The following is a 25502-nucleotide window of genomic DNA, read 5'->3' on the forward strand; positions in this document are numbered from 1 at the left end:
TTACCTGCCAGCATAGTCCTTCCACTTGTCTGGGTCTTCCATGAGTGTCACATAGGTGCTGTTGATGGCAGCTTTAAGCTCTCTGAGAGCCACATGACAGGCTCCTGATGTGTCCCTCACTGGGTCCCGGACTGGGAGTTTCACACACAGTTCCTCAATGAGCTGTAACCTTTTCTCACAGAGGTGATGAGGACCTTTGTCACTGAAGAAAATCTAATGAGCAATAAACGTTTTTATAATCTCTGTGAAAAGCCATATAATGATTTCACATTTTCACAGAAAATTCAAATAAAGATTTCCCATGCAGAAGGTATTTTTCTCTGACCCAAAGCATCAGTGATACCTTTATGTAGCAATGTGACTCTACGTGACTGTGCCCTTGGTAGTGCGGGGACATACCCTGTGCTCTTTAATGATCTTTTCGCTGCCTTCCTGGGCCACCAGCGTGGTCTCTCGCTCCAGCTCAGTTCTGCATTCTTCTACCAAGGCTAAGAATCGGTTCTTCTCCACCTCGATCTTCAGATGAAGCAAGTGATAAGGAGCTTCTCCTTGAAGATCCTACATGCATGGGAAGATTCGGAAAAATAGGATCACGTTCCTGATTACATATATTTCCAGTAGAACTGGCAAAAAAAATCCAGAACATGTGCCTTTTAGGGCCAATGTGATTCCGTCACTGCTGTTCATCTGTCCACAACCACTTTGTGCTCTTCCAAGAAATTGGACCACTGTAAATGCTTCCAGCCTGCTGTGGGCGAGGCATTCTCTCAGTGATTGATTATCCTATTTAATCCTCACCATAGCCCTGCAAAATACGAATGCTCCTATTTTACAGATTAGGCTATGGAGGCTCAGGGGTAAGTGAAAAGCTCGGATTTGAACTTAGATTTAAATCATGCACTGATGCCAGAAGTTTTCTCCCCTCCCCTCCATGTGTCCCTTTTGATTTTGTCAACAACCCCGTGAGATAGGAAGGACAGACATTAATCCCACTTCATAAAAAAGGAACACGAGGAAGACACATTAGTTAAAAAACCCCAAGATTAAACAGTTTAGGGCTACTGACACTTATTGTGCCCTTCTTTTCCTGGGCCATACTTGCAAAAGCACTGTCTTTTTTAAATAGAAGCATAAGCTTTATCATTACCCTGAGTCCTACAATGTATTAATTTTAACTAACTTCTGTCCTGTAGCATTAGAAGGATTACCTTTAAAAGAATGCCAAGATAACTGATGAGAAAAATAAGCTGGGTCTATGGACAGGCTACGACAGGTTGCATCCGAGGGTATTTAGTGTGAGTGTATGTGTAATAAAATGCAACTTTCAATTATCGCCTCTATTCCATAATACATTTTGGATATGTTACGCTTCACAGGCATCTTAGAAAGCTTGGATTTCTTTAAGAATCTTTTCTTATAAGATGCTTGAATTTTCAAATTGAGCAATTTAAAGATAGTTCTTTACCTGTTGTGTGTGTGTGGGGTGGCGCACCTGTACATATACGAGAATAATTTTTTAACTTCTGTTACTGAGGTTTTAAAAATCTAGATACTGAGACAAGCTGATGGTGAGAATTTGAGCAGCCAGTTTTTGAAAAATCCCACCAGGCATGAGCACTCCCTACCTGTAGTCAGAGAAGTTTTCCTCCTGTCCAGGTGAGGCACACGGCCCTCTGAGGCCCCCGGCATGCTGCCGCTGCCTCCGGAATCTGACATGTGGAGTCCGAGGTCGCCTTGATGGGACGAGCCCAGACCTGTTGCCCACAGTTCTTCCCAGCTGGTGACACTAACCAGACGGACCTGGCTGCATCCCTGCGCCCCCTTGCACGCTCCTCCACTTTCTCTCTTCTGGTTGCAGCTTCCTCACCCTTCTCCCCATCCATATTCCTGCTTCTTTTTTAAAGTCCTAGATCAAGTGGGTCCACTTGCCCTTTTTTTTTTTTTTTTGCAGTTTTTTGGCCGGGGCTGGGTTTGAACCCGCCACCTCCAGCATATGGGGCCGGCGCCCTACCCCTTTGAGCCACAGGCACCGCCCGTCCATCTCCCTTTTTCAAGTCTTTCATATGTATATTATTTATTCATTTTTGGACTTATATATTAGATTCTTATTACTTGCAACTGATCATCTCCCTTACTGAACTCAAAGTTCTTTGGGGAAAGAGGATTATGTTTTGTACATCATTGAATCCTTAACCAAGAAATGTTTTTATTTATATTTTTAATCATTGCTGCCTAACTTGGTGGTGAAATCCTTCAGGGTAGCAACTATACATATACATATAATTTTTTCCTATAATTTCAGTAGTATACTGGCGTGATTCACTCACATGAGTTTACTAAATATTGCTTGAATAAGTTAAATGTCATTGTCACCCTGCTAAAGAAAATCAGGAAACTAAAAAGTGTACTCAAGTAATATGACAAAGTTGAGGCTGCTAAAAAATAGGAATAACCAAGTTCTGCCATATTTTATCAGGGCTTATTCTAAGTCATGTTTTGGAGCGTTTTGTTTTGTTTTTAACAGAGGAAGTCACTATAGTGACTTTCCATGAATTTCCTAGTTTCTTTTGCAATGTTCATGTTCTGGCCCCTTATTCAGGATGCACGGTGTCCCTGTCACATCCTGACTCACCTTCCATTGTTTGTGGAGTTTTCTTACAGCTTCCTGTAGACCTGGCTGCTCCTGCTCAGGGAGGATGTCAGTGAGTTCATCACAAGCCTTCAGGAATGCATTGAGCACCCTCTGATCCAGCTGACTGAAGAACTCCTGATACAGTGAGGGGGAAGGTGGTTGAGAATGTTGGGGAGAATAAAAGGCACCATCAGACATTAGGATGTTGCTAAACAACTCTAAACAATAGTTGGCCTGCTGCTGTGCTCTTCCAAACTCCAGGGCAACTACTATTTTTATGTTTTAGGAATGAACTATCAGCATCTACAGTTATGAGTCAGCAGCCATAAAATCTAAAATTCAACTGGCACATTTTTATTTTTTAGAAAAACATTCTTTATAGTTTTCAAATTTGAAAGAATATCCTTGATTCTACAGTGATGGAGCTTTGGTTCCTCTTTGGTAAAGTTAGAGGGGAAGAACAGAAGCCAAGACTAAGCATCACGATTCCTCATTTTCTTACTGCAATTAATTCCAGGCTCTGATGGTCCCCTATGACCCACTCCTAGTTTCACACATGTGCCCACATGAGCCACATTCTATGGAATGAATTGTGGCCCTCCTGGAACTTATATGTTAAAGTTTTACCCCCAATTGTGATGGTATTTGAGATGGGGCCTTTGGGAGATGATTAGGTTTAGATGAGGTCATGGGGGTGGGGCTCTCATAATGGAATTAGTGCCCTTCTGAAAAGAGAAAGCAGAGAGCTTGCTGACTCTGCCACATGAGAACACAGGGAGAAGGTGGCCATCTGTGAGTCAGAAAGAGAGCCCTCACCAGACCTCTACCATACTGGCACCCTGATCTCAGACTTCTAGCCTCAAAAACTATGAAAAAACAAATTTCAGTTGCTTACACCACTATCTATGGGTATTTTGTCATGGCAGCCTGAGCAGACTCAAATAATCCATGTGTAAATACACACATGACCACGTCTTTTCAGACTCAGAAGTACACATGCAAAGCTGCCATACTCATTGATTGCATTCATTCATCATTTGAGAGTGCAATTTATGCAAATATCCACTGAAATTTCAGGAAAAATAACTCAAAATAGAGTGCCAGTAATCTCATGCATCCTTTCATGTATTCCTACTGTCCTCAATACTGACATAATTTAAACAAGCATGATGAATATGGCTTCACAAAGCTGGGACAAGCATTAGCTACCAGACATCAAGTGACACAGTATCTATACTATGATAAGGTGGATTTACCCAATGAGCACAAATGAGTCATTTACCTTATCTGTTTAAAAGACTCTTTAGTTTTGTAAGAACTTCTGAGCTAAATAATGAATTGGTCATTTGAAAAACCTGAATTAGCCTGTGACTCTCTACTATTCCAGGGCGTAAGCATGATCAGTTCATCAATTTCTCTGGAGGTTGTTTTGTGCACCACAATTTTGGGTTTTACACCAGTAAGTTTCTGCCTTCCTGACTCATTTGCCCCCCTCCCTCTGTATCAGAACAAAATGTTCCTTTTGGTTTTCATCCAGGGTCATTAGTCCCCACGCTCGGGTCAAGTGCCCCATCAGGCACAAACTCACAGTGTGTCTCTTCAGGAGCTCCTCCGGGTCCCCCTTTTCCTCCATCCCCTCCTGAGCAATCCGCAGCACCTTCTCCAACTCTGCTCGAGACTCCTCAAATTTCTTCATCAACCGACTGTTGGTTTCAACATGCTTCTTCCAATCTCCAGTTTTCTTTACCATATTCTTGATGTAAAAAATAGTCACACTGTGATGCTGCTTTTTCATTAATAAGTATCATTTAGTTAAAGTACTATTATTATTATTATTTTGAGACAGAGAGTCTTTGACCTGGGTGGAGAGTCATGATGTCACAGCTCACAGCAAACTCAAACTCACAGCAGGCTCAAACTCCTAGGCTCAAGCCATCCTCTTGCCTCAGCCTCCTCTGCAGCTGGGACTACAGGTACCTGCCACAACACCTGATTAGTTTTTCTAGTTTTGGTAGAAACAGGGTCTCACCCTTGCTCAGGCTAGTCTAGAGCTCCTGAGCTCAGGCAATCTACCAGTCTTGGCCTCCAAGAGTGCTAGGATTACAGGTGTGAACACCACGCCTGGTCCAGTTAGTGTATTATTAATTTAAAAAATACTTGGAAGAAAGATATGTCATCATGATGAGAATAATGAACTCTTTTCAATGTTAATCACATAGAAGAACTAGAAAAATGATTGGATTCCAAACACCAGTTAGGTGAGATGTTTTAGCCAGAAGGAGTAAGTGACAATTACTTGCCTTTAACCTGGCCCATAACTCTGACGCACAGAGAGCAAATTACCTGAAAAGCAACACGAACGTCTACAATCTGTCTCTGCAGCTTCGTCTGATCAAAATGCTTTAACACGCTGCTCAGGGTCATAAACTTTTGAACACTTTGACTGCCTTTCTCAATCAGTGTCAAGGTTTTCTTACAGCTTTCTTGACAGGCTGACAGTTCCTGCAAGGACAGAAAAGCCACAGCAATATTATTCATAAGAGAAAGTGAGAGAGAAAGAAAGAGAGTAACTACTACAAATAATAAGAACAATATTGTGTAACTTTTAGGCTTTTAATTAGCAGTAAGTAAAAACAAAAGGATAGGGGAACATTTCTTTTTAAAGCAGCTCAATTTTAAATAATCACTGAAACCAGTGCTTTTTTTTTTTATATATATATAAGACATTTAAATGTCACAAAGAACTTTTTGAGGTTTTAAACATATTTTATGTACATCTTCTTAACCTTAAGAAAATGATAGAGCATCACAATTATTTGGCTAGTATCTGCATTCCTCCAACCAGATGACAGGCCTATGGTTTAGTGAAAGAAACATCATAAAATCAATCTATATCCCAGGCTTTAATCAGACTAAATAAATTTAACACCAATGCACATTCAGTTTACTGAAAGAGATGCAACAAATTATGCAGTATTTGTATATCCTGAATTTCTAAGATTTGAATTCCTAAGGTTCATAACTTCCCAACCTTATTCGTCTCATGGTGAACTCTAGATCCTACTCTAAACTATCAGCAGATCAAGGAGCCTGGGAAGACTGGCTACTTGTGACATATTTATAGGAGGAAACACAATGGTGACTCATAGTCCCACTTCTGACTGGTCGCCTGGCATCACAGCTACTTCCGCAGTAGACAGCATGGAAATTATCAAGCCCAGTCCAAGGTGGAGAGCATTTTTCCCCTTTCAAAGTATTAAGGGAGTATAAATGTTCACGTTATGTGGCTAACTTGTGTAATGCTTAATCTGGGGCTTCTGTGCCCATCACCAGAATCGTGTTTATTGTACATGATAAGTAAGTTTTTGCTCCTTCCTCCTCTTTGGTTTCTATAATTCACAACTGCAAAGATGTGGAATCAACCTAAGTGATCTGTCAATTCACAAGCAAATAAAGAAAACAGGATATATATGTATACACATATATACACACGTACACAGGAGGGTGACAGAAATGTATACCCACTTTAAGAAAGGAAAAAACTGTATGAAAATTGTAATACGCAAGTCACATTTGACTTCTGCAATTACAAGAGATACAAGATACAATATTCAAGGTAACAAATGTTATTAGTGTATTTTGAGTGTTACAATTTTAATTTTATACACCGTGGAGTACTACTCAGCCATAACAAGGAATAATAGGATGTCTTTTGCAGCAACTAAGGTGAAATGGGAGAAAATTATCCTAAATGAAGTATCTCAGGAACAGACCCCCCCCAAAAAATCATTTTTTGCTTGAATCTATATCACTTGAATTTCAACATCATCAGTTATTTGAAAGAAGATTTCAAATGGCTCATTTGGGTGCCATTTTTGGTTATTTAGATGTAAATATTAAGAGCAGAGCTTTTGTTTTGTTTTTCCTTTTGAAGATTAAGGAGATAAAAGAGTAAGATGAGTCTAAAATATATTATGAAATATTAATATTTATTAACAATAATATTATTATAATTTATTAAATTAAAGGTTATTTGATGACAATTCATAGGAATTTGGGGATGTAGGAAATGGCACCATGTCTCAAAGATAATTTTGTCCAATATGATGTGACGTCACTAAGGTGATATGCGTGGAACCCCTGTGGCTTCACTAGTGATGATAATGATGTTGTCAGTTACAGAGTGCATATTATGTGCTATTATATGCTGGTCACATTACAGAATTTCAAGCTAATGTAATATCCACAACAAGCCTGAAACTCAAGTAACTCAAGTCCTAGCACCTTCATATGAAGGTGAGGAAGTTAAAGTTCATCAAGGCTTTGCAATTGGCTGTGTCAGATCTAAGATCCGATACCTGCCTGACTCATCTCAGATACTCTCTTCTCTTTCTTGAGTGATGCCGGCTTCCTCCGTGAGTCTATTTCTATTAATGCAGTAACAAACCTTCTGTACATTAGTCTCATCCTCTTCTGATGGATAGTTTCATTTATAATAAACCAACTAAGTCAACCAACTGCAACACTCGGGAGGAGATTGCTATGGGTACAGATGAGACCCCTAAAATGATTATCACACCAAACACATTTCCAGAATTTTATGGTTGTTTAACGGACCTATTCCTAGAGGCAAAGAAAAGATCTCACAAAACATAGATTATAGAAGCAAATGGATGCAGTAATTTATTTTACACATGTATAAATATATATCTATATAGCCACACATTTTCAAAGTATCAAGGAATGATGGTTCAAACATTTTTAAAAACATGAAATTAACCCTTTCATCAATTAGTGGGGCAGTGGATGCTGCCCAAAGCCCTGCGTGGGAAAGAGAGGAAATGATTCCCCAAAAGAAAGTCAACATAAAGATGAAGAAATTTAATGTATATATGTTTTCTATGCTTTTAAAAATATAAATAAGTTATTTGCATTAAACTTTTTTATGGACTTTGTAAAACATAATCCCTACCTTCATTGGTAAAAGGACAGTATAAGAAAATTAAATAAATGCAAAGCAAAAGGATAACAGGAAGTCCTTTGATTATGGGTACCCTTGTTTGAAGACAGAGCAGTGAATTTGGCTCTATTCCCAGAGCATATTCCTATGTCACAGAGACATTGTAAACTTCCCACCCTCTGAACTCAGGGTTTGGAATGCACGGCTTACGTGTGCACAGAGCAGTCATTCATAAATACTTGCTGAGTATAGTCGGCTTACAACATTGCCTAGTTGACAGAAAGGGAATCTGGGTGCTCAAAACAAACTGTTCTTCCTAGTTTTGTTCAACCCACTGAACTTGTTAGTTTAAATGAACAGAGCCTGGCTTACACCTGAGTCCAGCCTGACTTCTTGCAACAGCTGAAGTCCCCCCACTCACAATGGATGGGTTTTCATCCATGAACAAGACATTTATTTATTAAGTGTGGATATACTGAGTCTCTTAAAGTTAAAAAGTGAAGCATGATTTTCAAAGATGCCATTTTGAGTTACTAGTAACATTCTAGAAAAATATTTCTTGCCCTGATTTTCTATTACTATAAGCAACACGTCCAGCTTAACATACATGCATTAAACTAATTTATGTCTCCTGAAAGGAGTTTTTCTTACCTGATGTTTTTGTTTAAAAAGAGCACTAGATTGTGCCTCGTGCTCAAGAACTGTTAGAATTTCATTGATTTTCCCAAGTGAGTCATAAAAGGACGTCATTTGCTTTTCTAGTTCCTCCAAGGGAGTCAACAGCTGCCGAGACTCATAAAGGAGTGGGGAGTAACACTCTTTGACCTTTAAAAACACAAAAACAAAAATTCCATGAAAGGCCATTCATGAGGCATCACAAGCTCGGGGTGCTGTTCATAGGGCTCAGGAACATTTTCTTTAGTAATATCATTTGGAGCTTACAAAATATTCAAAGACATTTCTTGAATGATATTTCCTTTATTTTGTTAAATTTTGCTGAGAAAAATAATAATGCTGTAGCAGTGAAAGAAGCACATGGCTACCAAGTTTTCTCATGAAAATTCACCTGAATGGTCCATCTGGATAGAACTTTCCATCTAAATTGTTGTTAGTGAGACAGATGGCATCAAATTCCACTTCAAAAACCATCAACTCATTTTCACTTTGGTCTTGAAATCTGACCTAGTCATGGATTATTATTACATTATCTAGATTAAGTGTACCTTCTGGCTTTATTTTCAAGCATTCTTCTCTCAAATCCTTGACTCCAGACAAACCTACAAACCTGCTGAGTCACTCTTCCCAGACAGGCTTCCTGCTTTCCCGTCCCTGCCTGTCAACATTGTACTTGTCCCAAACACTGATGTCAAATACCAATTTATCCAGGAAGGTTCCCAGGGATGTCTCCCTAGTCTGAACTGGCACAGCCCTAACCTGTTGCTTGTTTTTGAAAAAAGTGTTGCTGGTTTAAAAATCTACATTATCTTCATGATGAGCACACAAGCCCCTGGAAATCACAAGCTCAGAAAGTGTCTGTGTATTCTCCAGCAACTTCCTATCCCCTCTTATTTTCAGACAATCAGGGGAAGAAAATTAATCAGTGTTTCTAGGTAAACCATTCTTTGTTTTTCATAGACTATAAAGACAATAATGGCTAATTATATGAGGAATATACTAAAAATAATCCTCGAAGAAAGGGGAGAGGGTAACATTTTGTTATTCTGTTAAATATTCAAGTAGGTATGCAGAGATGGTTTTGTGTTCTCGGATTGCAGAGCCTGGAGAATGTGCCCTTTCTTCTAGTGCAACAAGATTCTGCTGAAATTACCTGGAACAAAAACAAGAGAATCTACCCATGTGAATATAAATTAGTGTGCTTATTGATCTTTCCTGGGTGCGACAGAGAATCTATTACATCTGTAATCTCAGCAACTCAAAAAAGTGAGGTATGAATCGTTGAGCCCAGGAGTTGGAGACCAGCCTGGGCAATATAGTGAGATCCTATCTCTAAAAAAAATTTTAAAAGCAAAATCTATCAAGATGCTGCATCTGAAATAGTAATAAGAGAGCATAATGTCTTGAGGAGACAATTTGTTTTCCCTAAACAAACTGAACATAACTCAGGCTGACATGTGCAAGCCCAGATATGTTCCTAAAACCTGCTGGAAAGTTATCAAATTGAAAATGTTGACTTTCCATTGTACCATCCTTCAGCAAATTATGCTAGCAGCCAATATTATCATTATCGTTCATCACCCTTGAATTACCAATAATTCTATCTTAAATGTTAAAATAAAATGAACATAAACTCTAATACATCCCAGGTTGATAGATAAGATTTCCTTTTTCTATGACCATGATTTTTACCATTTTTGCTTTTCAAATTTTTCCATTTTGCATTAATTGTCCACCACTGATTTCACATAGGTTATTTTTTCTCTCTCTACCCTTTTTTCTGTCCTATTTAGTTAGTTTGTTTGCTTTTCAATTCTTCATCACACAATGTTTCCATTTAGACAGGGCATCCATAAGGCTCGCGTGCGATTTAAAAGAGACAAATTGAACACGAACTTTACAGATACCTGTATAATCACTTCTCTATTTTATCAGAAGTTAAACCCAATCAAATGGACATTGCAAATGATACCAACTTATTGAAATTCAAGTTTGGATAGATCAAATATCCCAATGGAACTTCCAAAGCTCTTAAAGAAAATCCCTCAGTAGAATAGAAAAGGCTTATGTCTAGTGCGTACACCCCTCTAGCTGTCGGCACAGAAGTAGCATAAATATATAGGTATTCTAAGTCTAAGGCAGTGGTTCTCAACCTTCCTAATGCCACGACTCTTTAATATAGCTCCTCGTGTTGTGGTGACCCCCAACCATAAAATTATTTTTGTTGCTACTTTAGGAGCAGGAAAAATTCTCCTGCTTTAGCAATGAAAATAATTTTATGGTTGGGGGTCACCACAACATGAGGAACTGTATTAAAGGGTCACGGCATTAGGAAGGTTGAGAACCACTGGAGGGAGCTCCTTGAGATCAGGAGGGCAGAATTTCCACTGCTTCGTGGCTGCGTTAGCAGCAAATTGCCTCGAGAGTCTTAGCGGGGAGGTGTATCAAAGGAAACTCAGCAAGTTCTCATCTAAACGTTTGATGCCTTCTTCTTCCCCCTTCTCTTCTTTTCCTCTCTCTCTCTTTCCCTCTCTCTGCTTCACCACATTTAGCTGCCCCCTCCAAAGAATTTACCTCACTATGAAAATACAGCGGCAGCACTTCTGAATCAACAAAGGGGACACCTGCCCCATCAGTGTCAGAGTTTTATTATTTTTTAATTCATGACGAAGTTACTAAATCAAGAATCCCGGAAAGAAGCAAAAGCATGACTTGTTAAGAAGCAAATGACTTGCCCCTGGGTGGAACGGGAGGCAGAAGGCACGCCGTAGGCAGGGTTGGTGCCCCCAGCGTGGTGGGCATTAAAGCATTTCCGCACCTTGCAAAGCTGCTCTTGGAGTCTCGACATGGTTGCAAACATTTCCTTCGCTTCTTCTTGGGGGCTCTCTTTGGAAAGGAGGTGCACCGTCTTTGCAGTCGTCTTGTATTGGGCATCCAGCACAGGCACCTTCTGCTCAATATCCTGCATGAATCATTGAGATAGATTAGATTAACACATGGCACACTTGCTCTTAATGTCAGGATTCCACAGAAAGCAGAACAAAAACCAAAATGCACTGTATAAAATCCTACATGCACAGCAAACTGCAGGAGAGTCCAGTGTTTGCTTCCCTTCATTACTAAAATATAGGTAATATTGAGAGTATACAAATACATGAAACTTTCCTTATATTAACCTCAAGATTACCTCAAGTCATCTTTATACTTAAAAAACAAACAAACCCATGTCAATCCAGTATAGAAACATTATACATGTGGAACGTGGAAATGCATGTTAACAATTTGGGGAAATTCTGACTTTAAAAACTAAACAGCTGGGTTTTTTTCTTAGAAAAGTAACATACGTTGTCATTGTACAATATTTATACATTAGAAATATTAGGATAATGTGTTACTTTTAGTCTTCTCACACTATGAAACAAAAGCCAACATCTTATCATTACATCAGTAACCTTTCTTGTGTTTGTTTCCAGTTTTTAATTTTCATAAAACAAAAGGATGATACTGTTTGCTTTTCTCACTAACAACATATCATAAAATCTTCTCATGTCAATAAAAACCTACTACTTCATTTTGGAAAGAGGCAGCCTATTCAGAATATATAAATACCACAATCTGTGCAATTAATCCTTTATTGTTGGAAGCATGTATGTGGGAGTGCTATCTATAGATGTCTCCTATTTTTTCCCCCCGATGCTTTATAAATTTGTTGCAGAAAAAAAATCCTCCCAATTGAGAAACTATTTTGGAGTTACATTATATGATGAAAACCTATCTAAAAAAATTCCATACATTTTTTATGTCAGGTGCCTGTCAGCACAGGCAGACATGTCAAAATGACAGCCAGGAGACGCGGATCAGAGTAACCTTGCTTATCTTTATTTCACAGCAGAATGGCTTTTCATTTGATGACTCAGAAACCCCTCACCTCCAAGTCTTGGATTAACAACTTGACATTCGTAAAAGAGACTTCTAAGGGTTCAGAAAGTTTCCTGTGGGCTTCCGTTGCAAAAGCAGACAGGGTATTCACACAGTCTGTGTATTCTTTCTTCATTCTGTCCACCTCATCAGCTCGAGCATACTGTTAAGGAAAGGGGCAGAGGGGACATGGTGAAAGCTATTGAGCTGTGCCTGAAAGAGCCACAACTTTCACTTTTCACACTCTCTGGAATTGTTATCTGGCAAGAAAGACTCCAATTCCTGATTCTCATTTTAGATAAATTTGAAGTAAGTCCAATTCCTTGGATAGGAAAAAAAATGCATAAAAATAAAAAACTATGATTTGAAACACAAATCATTCCATATAAGTAGGCTCCATATGTCCATGTAATCCTTAATCAAATTAATGCATTTCTCTCATGTTCGTCCATTAGAAATGGAAAAGAATGAATAATGGACTATAAAACACACCAGGTTTAAACACATTTATACTCTGCCTGAATAAGCCCAGGCTATAAAAATAAAATTGTGTTTAAACAGACTGCTGACCACAATATTGATGACACACACACATTTGAGTGTCTACAGATTTGAAGGACATACTTGCTTGACCTCCATAAATAGCTCCCTCCAGCGCCCATTCAGCAACAGTAACTGCTGCTTAAGGTCTCTGGAAACCACCTCATCACACGTTTCAATTAGGAAATTCCCAGCATCGTTCATGGCAGTGTGTTGCTGAATCCAGTGAGGCAGATGTCGAAAAAAGTCCTAAACAATAAAAAATGCACAACTTTGTAAACCACAAACAAATATTAATAACTGACATTAGAGTGACTCAGGGCAGAAATATATTGGCTCTAAAATTTGTGCACATTTTAAGGTAAATATTAAATATCTTTTCAATGCCTTTTTTTTTTTGAGACAGGAGGACCTTGATCTGTCACCCAGGGTGGGTCATCATAGCTCACTACAGCCTCCTGAACTCAAATGATTCTCCCACCTCAGAATTCTGAATAGCTGAGACTCCAGGTACATACCATGACACCCAACTAATTAAAAATGCAAAGTTTTAATAAAGAGTTTCAAAATATGACCAAGGAATACCAAGTGTCTTTTTATAAGATCATCTATGCCATATCATTTGCTGAGGACAAAATAAAGCATGATTACCATTTTTTGTTATTCCTTTTTTTACAATTAAAAAGCTGAATTTCTGTAAATGTAAGAAACTTATGCAGAAATACCAGTGCCAAGGTCATACAAAAGCCATAACAGATTAGGGAAATGTACAGTCTTCTCTAAACAATTTTTTTTTTTTTTTTGTAGAGACAGAGTCTCACTTTATGGCCCTCGGTAGAGTGCCGTGGCCTCACACAGCTCACAGCAACCTCCAATTCCTGGGCTTAAGCGATTCTCTTGCCTCAGCCTCCCGAGTAGCTGGGACTACAGGCGCTTGCCACAACGCCCGGCTATTTTTTGGTTGCAGTTCAGCCGGGGCCGGGTTTGAACCCGCCACCCTCGGTATATGGGGCCGGCGCCTTACCGACTGAGCCACAGGCGCCGCCCTCTAAACAATTTTGAAACAAATTTTTGACCTGTTAGTTTTGATTTTAAAAATTGAATATAGTACATTAAGATAACTAACAATCGTGGAGATAAACTAAGAAAAGAAAAAATATACATGTCTGGGTTAAGAACACTTAATACAATAACAACCTTTCTTAATTAAGGGTATACTCTTGGCTACAAAGCAGTTTCTAGCTCATTAAAAATTAAACGTATGCTGTATGCATGCACGCACACACACACACACCACAGTAAAGACCAAGGGTACTAAAGATAATTCCAAATTCATTTCATAATCCATGTGTGGGAGGACTTCCTACATAAATAGATGAGAACATTTCTGTTTCTGCTGGTGACATTCCTTTGGATCAAATTAACACGTATGACATCTACCAGAGCACTGCCAGTCTGATCAGAAAAGCCACAATCTGTGTGAGTACACAGTTATTGCCTTCCCCAGTTACACAAGCATTTTTAATCTATATGAAATACAGAATAGTAAAACATTTGAAAGTGATACATGTACTTGTGCAAATAATAATAGATGATCCAACCTTGGCTAGCAAGCAGTAATTCTAATTCTGTACTACATTTCTTAATGGAAGCCTGGCATTTTAATATCATATATATACACATAGATTTTTCATGGGAAAATGCCAACCACTCATTACAAAGTATACACACTGAAATAAGTCCATTTCATATGATATTCACATGTAAATGACACTAAAGTAAAACGGCCACTCTTACATGCAGATACACATAAACACATACACTGGCAAAAAACAAAAACAGAAACCACTCCTAAGCTGAGTAAGACCCTGGACTGAGGACTGATAAATCTAAACAAGAATATCTAAAGGCGTAAGAACATGATGGCCCTGTTGTTTGCCTAGGGCACGCCACCACTCATAGTCAGCACTACGTTAGTCCAAGTTGTTTTCATCCTCATTTAAATCAGGAAATCAAGGGCCCAGGCCTCAGACACGCCCCTTCGTGCAGGGACCTCGGTGTGAGCACAGCGCCCTCTGCTGCCCGGGATGCCCAAACATCAGTTACTGCTCCTGTGAAGTCAGACCCAGGAGTGATCGGGCAGAAACTGTTCTAACAAGCTTTTATGAAGCAGTGTCTTCATTGACCTGAAATAATTTACTAACCTTAAAGTGAAAATTTCCAGCCATAGTCAGCATTCCTGAGCCACACTTGCAAATACATAACATTCCCTAGTGAACTCCCCTATCTGATTTCTCATTTCTAAATCTACATCTTTTCCTGATGCGTGAACAATCCTACCTTTTTGGCATTTTCAGACTGATTTAGCATCTTTTCAGCATCCTCTAGCCAGGCTTGAAGACTCGCCACAGTGCTGCCGTAGCGGTCCCAGTTGGAGAGCACCTCCTCCAGCATACTCCGCACGCTCCTCACTTCCACAGAGAGATTTCTCCACTGAGCAGTGGTTTCATTCATGAATTTCATCACATTCTCAGCTTCCTCCACTGAAACAGATAAAACCAAGTGTAATCCTTATTTTATATTTTAAATCCTCTACATCTTCTATACACTGGTATGACATCGTATCCATCACAAACACTCCAGTTTATTTCCAACAAATATGAGACTTTAGTACGAATTGAAAACACACATAGTTTACAAATTGTGTCTTCACCCTAATTTAAGCTCCTAGTTACTTGATTACCATATTCAGGTTATTCCAATTGTTTGCCTTTAATACTTAGAATTGGAAATAGGTTGAAAAACTGCAATTTAGGAAATGAATGCATATTTTGCTTTCTCTTAAAAGAACATACACACAGGGGAGAGAAGCCCGTGACCATGTAGGTGAGGTGCTGCACAAAATCAAAGAGATGGAAGACAGTGTGTGCTCTCCAGGCCAGCGGCCTGGTCACACAAAGCTTCTGCAGAGAAAAAACAAAAGCTCTGATCACAGAGAAACCTTCAGCTTCTAATTCTGCTGCAGTCAACACGGTAACCGATTCCGTAACATACTTTACCTGAACCGTCTGCTTTGACGTACATCTCAGCGGTCTGTTTCAAGATCTGGTATGTCACTTCATATTGCTCAAAGAACTTGCTATTTTCTATAAAAGCCTAGAAAAGGAGGAACGGTTAGAAGACAGAAAACGTTAGGCTTATGTAGACATGCCAAAGTCAATTTTCTTCAAAATAGCTAGCTATACGGATATTTTACCCAAATTTGCCGACCTCACTGTTCTTAAAAATACAAAACTAATTCCACTGCCACAAATAACCTTGATCATGCTGAACATATAAATTGGTTCCACATTTTAAATTCTAACTCAGCACTAGATTGAAAAAATATGCCATTTGTTCCCCTCTCAAGGGTCTGCTTTTCTAACAGAAAAGTTTATTCAGAGAACCTGGGCCTAACATTTAACAAGCACTAAATTTGGAAGAACATTTTAAAGTGCCCCACTGTTTTAGCTGTGGGATTCTTTTGCTTTTGAATATTAATCCTGATGAATGGGGCTGCTCTGAGGAAATTCAGATTATAAGTGGCACAATGCACAAATCCTTCCCTTAAAATAAAAGGTAAGTAGAAAAATCTAAACTAATCATACGTTCCAACCATCTTATGAATGGTCTCATTCTATTTCAATCACTCAGTATAAAAAATTACAGATAAGACATGTCTATATATCTATACGTAATTTATATATGCAGTAGAGTCACTATTGGCAAATAGACAATATAAAATTAAGACCACACAAAAAATGCTTAGGTAAATTTTAATATCGTTAACTCTAAAAAAATATGAAATAATTCCTATTTAAAAGATTATTCTTGCTCCTCTAAAGTAGAAAACTAATGCAATTAATATAATTCACAATATACCACAAGGGCTCTTTAATTTCTTTTAATAGTATAATCAGTTGCTATGATTTGAATTTATTAAAATACTTGATAACTTTTACTATCATAAAATGCAAAACCAGCCTTCAAAACTCAGCTAAAGTCCTGTACAGGGTGTTGACGATGACTTTATATGTGGGTGCAAGATGCGCGCGTGTGTGTGTGCAACGCCATTCATAACAGCAATTTCAAAAATGTTTCTAGATTATTACTGACAAATGTTTATCATGTTTCAAGATAACATTTTAAGACATTATATCTATAATAAATTTATGTTTATAAATCATTTACTTGTACATTAACTATTCTTTTTTTTTTTGTGGTTTTTTTTTTTTGGCCGGGGCTGGGTTTGAACCCGCCACCTCCAGCATATGGGACCGGCGCCCTACTCCTTGAGCCACAGGCACCGCCCACATTAACTATTCTTTAGGATTAAAGGGGATAGAAAAAGTTACGAGTTACCTGGAATGAAATGTTCTACAATGAATACTTTAAGTTTATTATCTTGTTTAAGAATAAAATAATAATCGTCTTATTTATTCATTGGATAGATTTATATTTTATTCTTACTCCCAAGTTGGGAAAGGAGTAATTGAGTGGAATTTCCATTTTGAATGATTTAATCAAATAAGCAAGTCACGATTCACTCAAAAATGTAAAATTATACCTGATGTTCAAGACACTGTGTTAGAAATGGAAGAGTTATATTTGGAAAAGTCTAAAAGATAATCTCCATTTAGTTTCAGTATAGTTTTCAGAACCTAATGAGAAAATAATTGTTTTAAGTGGCAAGAAAATGGGAAACAGTGCTCGTGCTGGACAGGAAGATTTCAGTATGTTTTTTCTCAAGTAGCTTACAACTTAATTAAAAATGAAAAAGAGAGGAAAACTTATTTCATTACTTTTTTGGTCCAAGCAGCAGGAAAGAGGAAAGGATTTTTTTTTTTAATATTGTAGAAAATTGTTATATTTGAGCTTTCCTATTAGGAAAACCAGGCAATTAATTTTTGAAGAAGATCATTATAACTTTATTTTTATTTTTTTATTGGTCTATTTAATTTGGTTCATTTTCCTCAGTGTGGAGCAAATCCATGTAGCAATATGAAATATTTTGTCTATTAGAATCACTTTATAAGGAGCATTGCTAAATCTCCTTTTTTACTGTGAGCTATTCAGAAATGCCTCTCAGTAAAAGTGAAAATAATAATGAAAATAAAAATTTAAAAAATACATTTGAGCCCAAATAAGAATTTTTAAAGTAAAATAAAATAATAATGACAGGGTTATTTTCCAAAATAAGGCTGAACCTTAAATATCAAGTTCCACAAATAAGCCATGTTGGTCGGCGAACTTTGAGAGTTGACGATACTTCCACAAAAATGAGATACTGCTTATGCTACTAAATTACAAATATTAGTGGAAATTAATAAATTTCTACTCTCACTAGATGAGTATAGAGGCACCAAACACAAAGCTTATCAATTTTACTTGAAGGGAGATAAACTAGATAATTTAAGTTTTTTAAAATTAACCTTGAGGAATGGTTTAATCGGTATTGTCTATATTAATAAAATAATTATGAATAACAAAATAAATATTCACATTATTTAGGTTGGATTGAGACAATCCACAATTTCAAGAGCTCTTCTTTTTTGTGAAAGATTAAAATCTTAGCTTCTTTTTTCATAGTAAAATTGAAGCATATGTTTTAGTCATTGTCAACAATTCTGACAGCAAGGACCTGTCTGACTTACGTTACAGTATATAATCCATTACCAATGGCACGGCACCTAAATTAACCTCAACAAACGTTTGTGAAGTATTTTTTAAGAATCCTCTAACCCTAAGGGGTTGCATATCTGAGCCAAGAAGCACATTCTCTAGTTCTCTCTTACAGTAATGTATTACTTTCCCATTTTGCAAATGGATAAGTTTGAATTGAGAATTTAGATGAAGGAAAATTTGTCATAATTATGGAAGTTTTAGGGTCCAATACAAATTTGGTTATTAGATGATTAGCAGCATATGGCTTATTACAATACTTATTTGTAGGAATAAAGATTACATTTAAGAATCTGACTTTGTGATTTTATTTGAAAGTCTTCATCCTTTTTGAAATAGTCTGTTTTAAGGAGACTGATTTTCCAGAACACTCCAAAAGGCTGGGAGACCCTATGGCATGCAACAGAAAAGGAAAACAGTATGTGTCAGTCTTTGTTCCTTGGCAAAGTTCCCATTATCCTATTGTTATTGTCACTTTTATTATTAGTAAAACATTGAGAAAGACTGAGTCCCTTAGAAATTAAATTATTCACAAAGTCACTCGGGGAGTAAGTAGCTGAACCATGATTCAGAAAGACCCATTTCTGTGTGACTGTGGCCTGAGCTTCATCAGTTTCCTTCACCCCCATCCACGCTACCTAGGACATAGATAACAGCAGCTATCAGGTTCTAAGTTCTGTCAGATATGGACCAATATTAAATGGAACTAATAGGTATATAGGCTACATTCTGTAGTTCACTAAGATGTAAGATATCATGTCGATGTTTCAGTATTTTAAGCAAAACAAAAAAAATCCTTTTGACAGTATTATTCAGTACTTGAGCACTTGGGCTTTTGATTTGGAGAGATATGGATTCGAATTCTGGCTCTACATCTAACCAGCTTTGCCACCTGAAGCATGAGACTCCAGCCTGTGAGGCCTTAGTGCTCTTCCCCTGTTTCCTTGGTGGATAAATGAATGTGAAAATGCTCAGCCTGAAGGTCCGTCATGGAGATGAAAGATGGGGGGCATGTAGGACACTTGGCACTGGGGAAACACCCAATACCCCACAGTTATCAAAACCACTAAACCAAAAACTGCCTGAAAGGCCTTCATGGAAAAGAACATCAATGACAAACAGATACTCCTCACAAAGAGGTAAGGACATTAAAAAATGTCTACTGACATAGGCTATGTATGTACGATAATTAGCAACTTTAGAAATAATTGTGAAAACTACGAGGCAGTTTAAAATTAGTAGCTTGATGAGTGAAAGTTTGATCTCCTCTGATCCTATCTGGATGCCCTTGATCGCCTTCTCTTGCCTGATTGTGATGGATAAGACTTCCATTATAAGGTTAAAAAGCAGTGGAGACAATAGGCAACCTTGCCTGGTTCCTGATCTGAGTGGAAATGTTTTCGATTTTACTCCATTCAATATAATATTGGCTGTGGGTCTGCTGTAGAGGGCCCCTAAGTAAGTATTGTATATAAAACCAGCATATTGTACCCCATAAATGCATTAATGTACACAGCTATGATTAAATAAATAAATAAATAAATAAAATTAGCAGCTTGGTCAACTTCTCTTTAACTTTATGGAGTAGCTAGGAAGTGCTAACTTTTCTATCATCAAGAGGAGTTCAAAGACAATTATTAACATCATTGTATTGGATCATTAACCTGGTGAAAGAGTCCCATTAGTTGTTTAAATTTGACTGGCTGTTCTTAAATAGCTAAAATAAAGAATGGATCCTGTGTAATTACCTACTGGGCTCGGAATTTATCCTTTGACATGACTAAATCTGAAAATATGAATGCATATCTGTGGTTAATATTTAAAGGACTAATGTAATTTCTTGAATTTAAGAAACGAGATTTTCCATTACTTTCCAAGATAATTTAAAATGAATAAAGAAACATAACAGATTTCACAGTGTTTGACAAATGTTTCCCGGACAATTTTAGTAAACCTAGAAAAAGATTTGACTGTAAACTAGTTAAATCTTTTCTTTTTAGAATATATGTTGTTCACTTATCACTTAGAAAATGAAATTAAAACATAGCAATATAGATAATGGTTCCAAGGAGCTTTGGTAAAAATATAATTTCAATAAGTATTCAAGTACCACTTATTACAGAGACACTGTGACTAATCAGGTTATAAATGGGCACATAGTTTAAAGTTCATTGCTTTATCATTTAGAATTTGTGTTTAAATATAAATGGAGCAGTACAGGACTAAGATGCCCTATTAACATGAATTTTATGAGCACATTTGCATTGCAAATAAATTTATAGTGGGGCATGTTTAATTGACTAAGAAATAAAATGCCTTTAATAAATATAATGCACTAATTACATGTAAATGAAAACTGCTAGGTACAGATCAATCTAATTCATTGCAGGGCTACTAATGCAGGACTACTATTCTATATAGATACTGCATTATGATATGAGATAATGTTTACAAATTAAATTGGTACAAAAATTCCTATATAAAATATTACACTTCCTAGGTGCAAAAAAGTAACAGTGAATCTCAGGGAATGACCATGAGAAAAAACACACTGGACCGACTAAAAAATTGTCCCACGTGGACAAGAGAGAACTGTTCTGAATAGCTCAGGATTGGATCTCGGAACACATGGAAAGAATCTTTAAGTATCTGAATTCTCTTCCAGTGGTGAACTACCATCAAAGATGTGGTTATATGCCAAACAAAAACTTTTCTTTTTAATCAATAAAGCCATTCACCGTGGTTCAATATGATTAATGCAGCAAAACCTTTCTAAACTAAGGGGTTTTAACGAATCACATTTCAAAGAATCTAGGCTTCTATTTCAGATGATAGTGAGCAGCTCATAAAGTTTTATCTACACCATTTAACACATGGGCATCTTTCTGTTTAAATTCAAAATTAAGCAGCATTAAATACACTTGTTAGGTGCCCAACCCATGGGTCCCCTGATTCCTCTGTCAAAGCCCCAGGGACTTACGATGTAGTTCTGCAGAAGCAGCTCCACTGACTCTCTCCTCCCGTACTTAATGATCCAAGACTTGAGCTTTGACTCTGCAAGAACCAGCAGTGAGAGCAGGCGATACTTTAATTCTAGAAATTCCATTTTCATTAGATGTAGCTCTGATGTGGAGGAAACAAAATGAAACCTAGAAATAAAGCAGGGAGAATTTACAGGATGTAACTAATAGTAACAGGATGATGCTTACTCAACCTGTTACATGGCAGCCTTAAATATAATGCAGCCACAAGGTCTTTGAAACTCTGGTTGATGGTTATTTAAGAGAACCGATTCCTTTCCTAGCTCTGGGTTTAAAAGCAAAACATGATTGAAGTCTTCGATTTAGTTCTTTCCCTGCCAACACATCTCTCCACTGTTTCTTTCATAGGGTGTTTTTGCAATATTACATAATGTTCCTTACAGTACTGAGCAAAAATACAGCCTCTGAAAAAACCGTTTCTGTGATTTCCAGGCTGTGGGTACATTCAGATTCACTCTCTTCACTTAATAATATATAAGATGTTGACATTATTAGCATATGTTATGGGAGCTCACTTTTTATTTACCAAATGTTGAGCATCTCTGCTAAAAAAAAAAAAAAATCATGGAAAGGAAAAGAAATATAAAAAGCATCCACCTAATGTTTCAAAAAGAGACTTCATTTAAAAGCAATCTCTTACCTCTCAGCCATGTCCTCTAATTGATCATGTGGCACCGGGATTCCGTTAACAGACCTGGTCCGGTAGATTTCATGAAATGCTCTTTTGTGGGCATCTATGTTTTGAAGCAGATCCTAAGATAGAATTTTAAAAAAAAAATCGAAAATGAGGAAACGTGTTCACAGGAGGCTAAGAAGCATAATTTTCAGCCTGTACCGATGAGTCAATGTATTCAACAATTTGATCCTGCTGCCACATTCAGAAGCAGCTTGGTGCCTGTCACAGCCTCTTACCTTGAACAGGAGCCGGCGCTTGTGCTTAAGACACTATGCTAGAACTGTATCTAATAATTATGCATCTTTTAAACACACATGACACTTGCACAGCAATGCATTCAGACATTTTAAAGGCACATGGTCCAAAGAAAAATGTAATTAATGCTACAAGCAATGGTTTTAGTATTTTCTCCCTTCTTGATTTTTGGACTTTTAAAAGCTTAAAACTAAGCAAAACAAATGTAAACCTTTAATGGCAAAAGAGATTTGACTCTCTATTGCTATTTTATTTTGAATGCATGCAGACTATGATAAAGCGGTATTTCCTTGACATGTAAAGTAACTCAATCATATTACAACATATTTTGAAAATGCCCTTTTGGTTAGAAAATTTCAAACAAGTGCAGGGAAGTTCCCATAGATTGCACAGTGGGAATAAATATAATCTTTATAAATAGTATTTTTAGACTTTATAGAATTCTACTGATTTGATTCATTTACTTAGGATAGTTTGAATCTTCCTTGGTTTTATGCGTTTACAAACAACTTATTTATAAAAAGATGTACATGTATTTCACAATCCATAGCCAATTTCTCACACAGTAGTGAGGAAAGAGTGAGGTGAAGGGAGATTCACACTTTATATTTTAGAGCTTTAGTTTGGGCCCCACGATCTCAATAAATATAACACCCAATCATGTGTCACTTAATGAAAAGTAAGACACAACAATCCACCAAAATGATAAACTAAAAGTCATACATTTCTCTTAAACCAGGATTTAATGGCTTAATTGGAGAAAATATAGGGTATCCCAAAGTTATCCCTAAAGTTGCCTTGGAAAAATGAGAAATTGTAGCTAAATGTACCCTTATTTACAAAATATACACTAGAAAATTTTATAAAGAGGTGACCAACACACAGAGACTATTTTGTAAATATTTTGTAAAATTTTGTAATGAATATTTGTAAATAAAGGTACATTTAGATACAATTTCTCATTTCCTCTATCTATGGCAACATCGGGGGCAATTTATGGAAGCAAAAAGAACCTAAAACCAAGAGACACATTTGATGGAAGGGCCGAATGAAGACCCGGATATTAGCAAAAGCAAATAAAACAGAAGCAAAGCAAAGATTGTCAACCAAAGTAAACAAGCCAGCATGAGGGAGAACCACCAGTAACAACAAAATTAGAAAATGATACTAGAAAAATACCAGTAATTTAATACTTGACAACAGTATATAAGTTAGAAGGAGAACAATATGGTTGAGTATTCTTAATTCCTTATTTTGATCAAGTGGAACTGAAGATATTGATTAACTTCTAATTTTTTTTAAGTATCCATGGTCAAATTTTAAGAGCAACCATACTGTATAAAACTAGAGCTTATAACATTCAAGTCAACAGAGGAAAGACTATGGAATAAGAAAAATGAGCAAGCACACAAAAAAACAAACAAAATCTCCCTAATGTATAAATAGGGAATTTATAAATAGGCAAGAAAGTAGAAAAAAAGAAAAAGTAGGACAAATAGATAGCAAAGAGACAGATGATAGAAACAAATTCAAGTGTATTGATGATAATAAATGAATGTGAAGGGAGTATAAATTTACTAGTTAAAAGACAGAAATTGTCATATATGACAAACAACAACAACAAAAACCTATCTTTTATAAGAGATTATTAAGAACATGGATAAGTTAAAATTAATAAAATGAAAAACAATATGTCAGGCAAATATTATAATAAAGCTTATATAAGTATATTAATATCAGGCAAAATAGATTAAATCACAGAAATGATTATAATTACAGGTTCTCCTGGAGTTATGATGGTGTTACATCTCAATAAACCCAGTGTAAGTTGAAAATATTGTAAGTTGAAAATGCATTTAAAATGCTCTTACCAAACATCATCTTTACTTAGCCTACCTTAAACATGCTCAAGACACTTACATTAGCCTACAGTTGGGTAAAATCATCTGACATAAATCCCACTTTATAATGTGTTGAATATCTGATATAAGAGTATGATGCCACATATCAAGTACCAGAAAAAGATCCAAGTTCAAGATTTAACATGTTTTTACTTCAATGCTTATCACTTTTGCACCATCGCAAAGTCAAAAAATTCTAAGTTGAACCATCGTAAGTTGGGGATTACCTGTAATTAACTGCTTAAAGAGGAATCTTTTCACTTTCCACTTACTAGAAGATAGATTGTTTCTGAACTTGAACATACCTATTAAGCCTCAAAATCTATAAAGCAAAAACCATCAGAACTAAAAGGTGAAAGTGACAAATCCACAGTGCAGTGGGAATCATAAGATCAAGGTACCTTTCTAACGGCTGAGATAGAACAAAAAGAGCAAGGAGGGGCGGGGTGTGGGGTAAGCAGGGAGCAGCAGGAAAAGGCCGCCAGCAGGGTCTTTATGAGAACTTCAGGTGTTTGCGGAGATGTAAGCCCATAGGGAATCTGGAGCAGATTGCTGAAATGATGGAGCTGCATTAAAAAAGATCGCTGTGGCCATTCTACAGAAAACACCAGGTCCTCCATACATTTGCTTTTTTCAGCTTGTAAGACAACATGCTGGCAGGATTTCCTCCCACCTCACTGGTCACTACTTCTCAGACTTTTGCTGATTCAGTTTCTACTCTTTGATCTCTTAATATTGGATTCTGTGGGACTCAGCCCTGGCTCCATTTCTCTTCTCTGCCTACACTTCTTGATTCTCTAGTTTCAGAGCTTTAAATGTTTCTTCTATATGCCAATGACTTAATTTCTATTCCAGCCTACACTTCTCTCCCGAGCTCCTGTCTTTTCTCTCCGGCTGCCTACTCCACACATCCTCTTATAAGAACAAGACTCCACATGCCCCCAGTTGAACTCCCGGTCTTTTCTCCTAACCCTGTTTCAGTGTCTCCCATTCTCTGTTTTTTCAGTTGCACGGCCCCCAGATGATAGTCATTGATGATTCCTTTTCCTTCGCAATCAATATCGAATGCTGAAAGTCTGTTTTCTCCACCCTCACAATATATTCAGACTCTGACCATTTCTCGCCATCTCTCCAGCTACTGAAGTCAGTACCCTGGCTTCCACTGCCATCCCTAACGTAGTCT

At 37.2% G+C, this 25502-nt stretch overlaps 1 protein-coding gene across 2 annotated transcripts in view; it reads right to left on the reverse strand.

Moving 5' to 3' along the window:
* SYNE1 (spectrin repeat containing nuclear envelope protein 1) overlaps positions 1-25502 on the reverse strand; it is a 467802-nt gene that overhangs the window by 291485 nt on the left and 150815 nt on the right. For both annotated transcript variants that reach the window (XM_053590506.1, XM_053590504.1), the window contains 13 exons: positions 22128-22240; positions 21427-21595; positions 15785-15881; positions 15066-15268; positions 12810-12974; positions 12196-12348; positions 11086-11229; positions 8244-8417; positions 4976-5134; positions 4221-4385; positions 2633-2767; positions 400-558; positions 5-213 (listed from right to left, as the gene is read on the reverse strand). In XM_053590506.1, coding sequence (XP_053446481.1) covers positions 5-213; positions 400-558; positions 2633-2767; positions 4221-4385; positions 4976-5134; positions 8244-8417; positions 11086-11229; positions 12196-12348; positions 12810-12974; positions 15066-15268; positions 15785-15881; positions 21427-21595; positions 22128-22240 — 2045 coding nt within the window. The remainder of the gene's footprint in view (positions 1-4; positions 214-399; positions 559-2632; positions 2768-4220; positions 4386-4975; positions 5135-8243; positions 8418-11085; positions 11230-12195; positions 12349-12809; positions 12975-15065; positions 15269-15784; positions 15882-21426; positions 21596-22127; positions 22241-25502) is intronic.

Source organism: Nycticebus coucang, chromosome 5 (genome assembly GCF_027406575.1).
Source record: "Nycticebus coucang isolate mNycCou1 chromosome 5, mNycCou1.pri, whole genome shotgun sequence".
NCBI classification, from domain to species: Eukaryota; Metazoa; Chordata; class Mammalia; order Primates; family Lorisidae; genus Nycticebus; species Nycticebus coucang.